Genomic DNA, 3,282 nt, shown 5'->3' with positions numbered 1-3,282 from the left:
ACCAACGTGCATTCTTTAACTGTTATGAAAGGAACTCACATTTACATCAGCACAGGAAGAAATGCCTACTAGAAATGCAGACTAAACATGCCATCGCAATTCAATGGGAAAATACGGCCAAGTAACTTTTCTAACTCTTGACTTGGAGTGAGTAACCAAGACGGTTTTTAGATTTTAAAAAGAATAAAGCAGATAAACTGAATATTAACAAAACTGGCACAATACAACAACAGTCATTTCAAATCATCATTTTAATCTGGTTTTAAAATGAGCATAATAATAACAGATACAGGTTGAAATTACCACATTTCTCCTCTATTATTAGATCTGTTAAACCAAGTAAGGTCAACTAAAGACCATGAAAGTAAAGATTTGAATTCACTTGATTTGAGGATTGTTGTCTGCAGGTTCAATAACTGCATATTTTGCTTCTGTCAAATCAAACAGAGAAACAGTAGAACCATTTCACTCTGCAGCAGCTGAGGATGGGAGAGGTTTTGTTGATGACAGTGTCCTGTGCACTGATTACAGACCACATCCTGCCACATAGGAGCTCAGGTCACGGTTCTCACAGTGACGGCGCCAGGCCACCCTGAAACCAGACAGGGAGACATCACTCATCTCTCCACATGTAGAAGTTCATGCAGTGAACACATCACAGTCTAAATCTGTGAGTCACATGATCAGGTCTTACCAGGCTCTGATACCGTTGGGATCCCTAACAACACGTTTGGCACAGTTGATTGCCACACTGACATTATCAGTCAGAAGCTCTGTAAAAAAAGACAGCGTGGAATGAGAACATAACATATGGACATTAAGGAACAGTAAGTTCAGACTGTACAGCATGAGTGGAAATAGCTTCTCAAAAGCTCTGCTAATGATTCAATTGGTACAGTACGGTATTTATAAAGAACTTTTATCAAAGGTGCTTTGCCTCACATTCACCCTATTCATCGCTCACATTCAAGAGCAGTTTGTGTTTCAGAAGTACAGTGATGTTAAAAATGAAAACTTTTTCTTGTTAGAGACCTGATACATTCTGATAAACAGAAGTTGTATTTGCATTTTTACTTTTTACAAGGATAACTGTGCTTTACTGTGTCATCTCCATTCCAAAACTAGCCCTCTATGGCTGCATATGGTGCCAGCAACCTCACAGTGCAGCCTATATGCAGCCTGAGGGGTGAAGTCCTGGGCATGAAGCCCACAAAGCATTTGCTGCTACTCAGTTAAGTCTCATTGTTGTGAGTGCATGGTAATAACTGAAGGTGAAAGTATCAACATTTTTATCTGTTCTCATATGGATTATGGTGGCTGGCTCTACACATGGAAACTGTGTTAATAAAAGGTCTAAATAAAGACTATACCAATGTCAAAAAGTTTTCCACAGCAAGCTGGAAACAAAACATGTGATGCATTATCAGCTTATAGGGCTGTTATGCCTAACATGTTAGCAAACACCTATCTTCTTCCTCATCCTGCAATTACACATTGGTGTGTTTGTGTCCACCTACTGAATGAAAGTCCATTATTAATAAGCAGTGCTTTTGGGCTCCACCAACTCTTGAGAATTCTCCATGGGTTCAAAGCCACCACTTGTATATAAAACAGAGTCATTTGATTTGCTGTTGATATTAGAAACAGTGTATTGACTACTGCAGCTTCAAAGCTTAGTGTTGGATCAGGACACAAAGGGACTGGTGACATTAAAATAGAGGAAAATTTCTCTGTGTAGTTTAAGTTTTGGGTGTGGTGGTTCATCACTGACCGCTACACGAGATGTGGCATGCATTTGAAGTGGGGGTTTGGCCGTTGTTACACCACCAGCGGCTGTTGATCTGGAAGATGCCGTAGTCAGTGGATCCATCAGAGTTGCGGTTAATGGCTCTGGTGTTGTAGTCTGACTCCCACTTGGACAGGCAAACCCCTGCAGAGAAAACAGAACAGAACCACATTTGCACTAATTAACAAATTATATCATGTTTGCTTATGCCGTGTCAAAAGAGAAGTGTAAGAATGTCTAAATTTATGTGCATTTATTTGCTGCACCATTTCTCAGTTGAGATCAGTAATTTCTTAGAGTCTCAGGTGGTTGGAAAGGAAACAAATAGCTATATTTATGACAAATTTTTACTTAAAGAACTCCTTGGCAGAAACAACATTATAATGCAATAAAAGTTAATGCTGACTTGAATGTGAATTAATTACTATACATGGTTTGATATGGCATGTTTTGCAAAATGGATGCATAACAGTGATGTAAAATACACAGGTCTTAGGGGTTATATTATAATGCTGTCAAGACATTTAAATGCATATAAATGGTAAACATTCTTAGCTCCAGGTACAGTATCTGGAGACTGACAGGCTTGTACTCACAGTTGGCCAGGCTGTAGCCACGATAGCCATCCATCCCATGGTTCTTCAGCACTCTGGCCCATTCACAGCGCTGGAAGACTTTAGCGCTGGCCACCGCCACCAAGAGCAGAAACACCAGACTCCTCATGATGGATTCTCTGCTGGTATCACTGTTTCCACAGCTGCTGCTATGTGTCCTTTTATAGTCGAGAAGTTCAACTGAAACTGCTGCGGCTGTAGCAGTTTGAATCTGAAGTATTGTGTTTGAACTTGGAGTGGCTGTTTGTTTTCAGGTTGAACATGTTATCAGTATGATAATACAGACTGATGTGAAGGACTGACAAGGTTAAACCCTTGTAGAGCGCCGGCACAACTTCATCTGATAAAATGAAAGAAAAGCTGACAGAAAATTAAACACTCTTGTGAGTCATGAAAAATTGTTATTGAGCTAAGTGTCTAACCTGACTTTCAAAAGCTTAAAGGTTTAGTTTCTGTTAAGTTTCCCTGGAAACGATTTCTCTAAAATTTGAGTATCACTTAGCAAACCTCATTGTGTCTATCCTTGAGGCCTGACAAACATGTTGAAACCATTTCCTCCAAACCAAAACATTTGCAAAGCTGATTTTTGAATATTTTCGACTATGTATTGCTTCATGGTCATATATCCTCATATATCCCTTAAATTCTTAATTTAATCTTGAAAACATTTTTTTTTTGAATCTCAAAAGGAAAGTGACTGTATGTGACTATAAGGAAAAAGACTGTTTTCATCTCAGTGGGTGATCTAATGTTTTTCCATTTTGTCTTCTCCATGCCCATGTACAGACAGAGCCAGCTGCTCCTCACAAGAGTGGGAGGGGCAAAAAAGTGGTTTCTGAGGAGAATTAGTGTTGTGACAGACAAAAACCTTTTACTATCACA

General features: G+C 39.3%; 1 protein-coding gene across 1 annotated transcript; it reads right to left on the bottom strand.

Moving 5' to 3' along the window:
* Positions 1-232: 232 nt before the first annotated feature.
* Positions 233-2,547, bottom strand: LOC108877717 (lysozyme C). Its single transcript, XM_018667849.2, has 4 exons — positions 2,383-2,547; positions 1,772-1,930; positions 695-773; positions 233-592 (listed from the first exon to the last, which is right to left on the bottom strand). Exons 1-4 carry the CDS (start codon positions 2,507-2,509, stop codon positions 526-528), a joined length of 432 nt encoding a protein of 143 aa, XP_018523365.1. The 5' UTR covers positions 2,510-2,547; the 3' UTR covers positions 233-525.
* Between the last annotated feature and the right edge of the window lie 735 nt (positions 2,548-3,282).

The sequence above is a fragment of the Lates calcarifer genome, linkage group LG9, assembly GCF_001640805.2.
Source record: "Lates calcarifer isolate ASB-BC8 linkage group LG9, TLL_Latcal_v3, whole genome shotgun sequence".
NCBI classification, from domain to species: Eukaryota; Metazoa; Chordata; class Actinopteri; family Centropomidae; genus Lates; species Lates calcarifer.
The sequence above is the reverse complement of the archived record's forward strand: the minus strand, read 5'-3'. Positions and strand labels throughout refer to the sequence as shown.

Coding starts and splice junctions, on each gene's coding strand:
- LOC108877717 (XM_018667849.2), bottom strand. CDS start 2,509: ATGAGGAGTCTGGTGTTTCTGCTCTTGGTGGCGGTGGCCAGCGCTAAA. Junction 774..1,771: donor ATGCCACATCTCGTGTAGCG/GTCAGTGATGAA, acceptor CTTTTTTTACAG/AGCTTCTGACTGATAATGTC. Junction 593..694: donor CCCAACGGTATCAGAGCCTG/GTAAGACCTGAT, acceptor GTCTGGTTTCAG/GGTGGCCTGGCGCCGTCACT.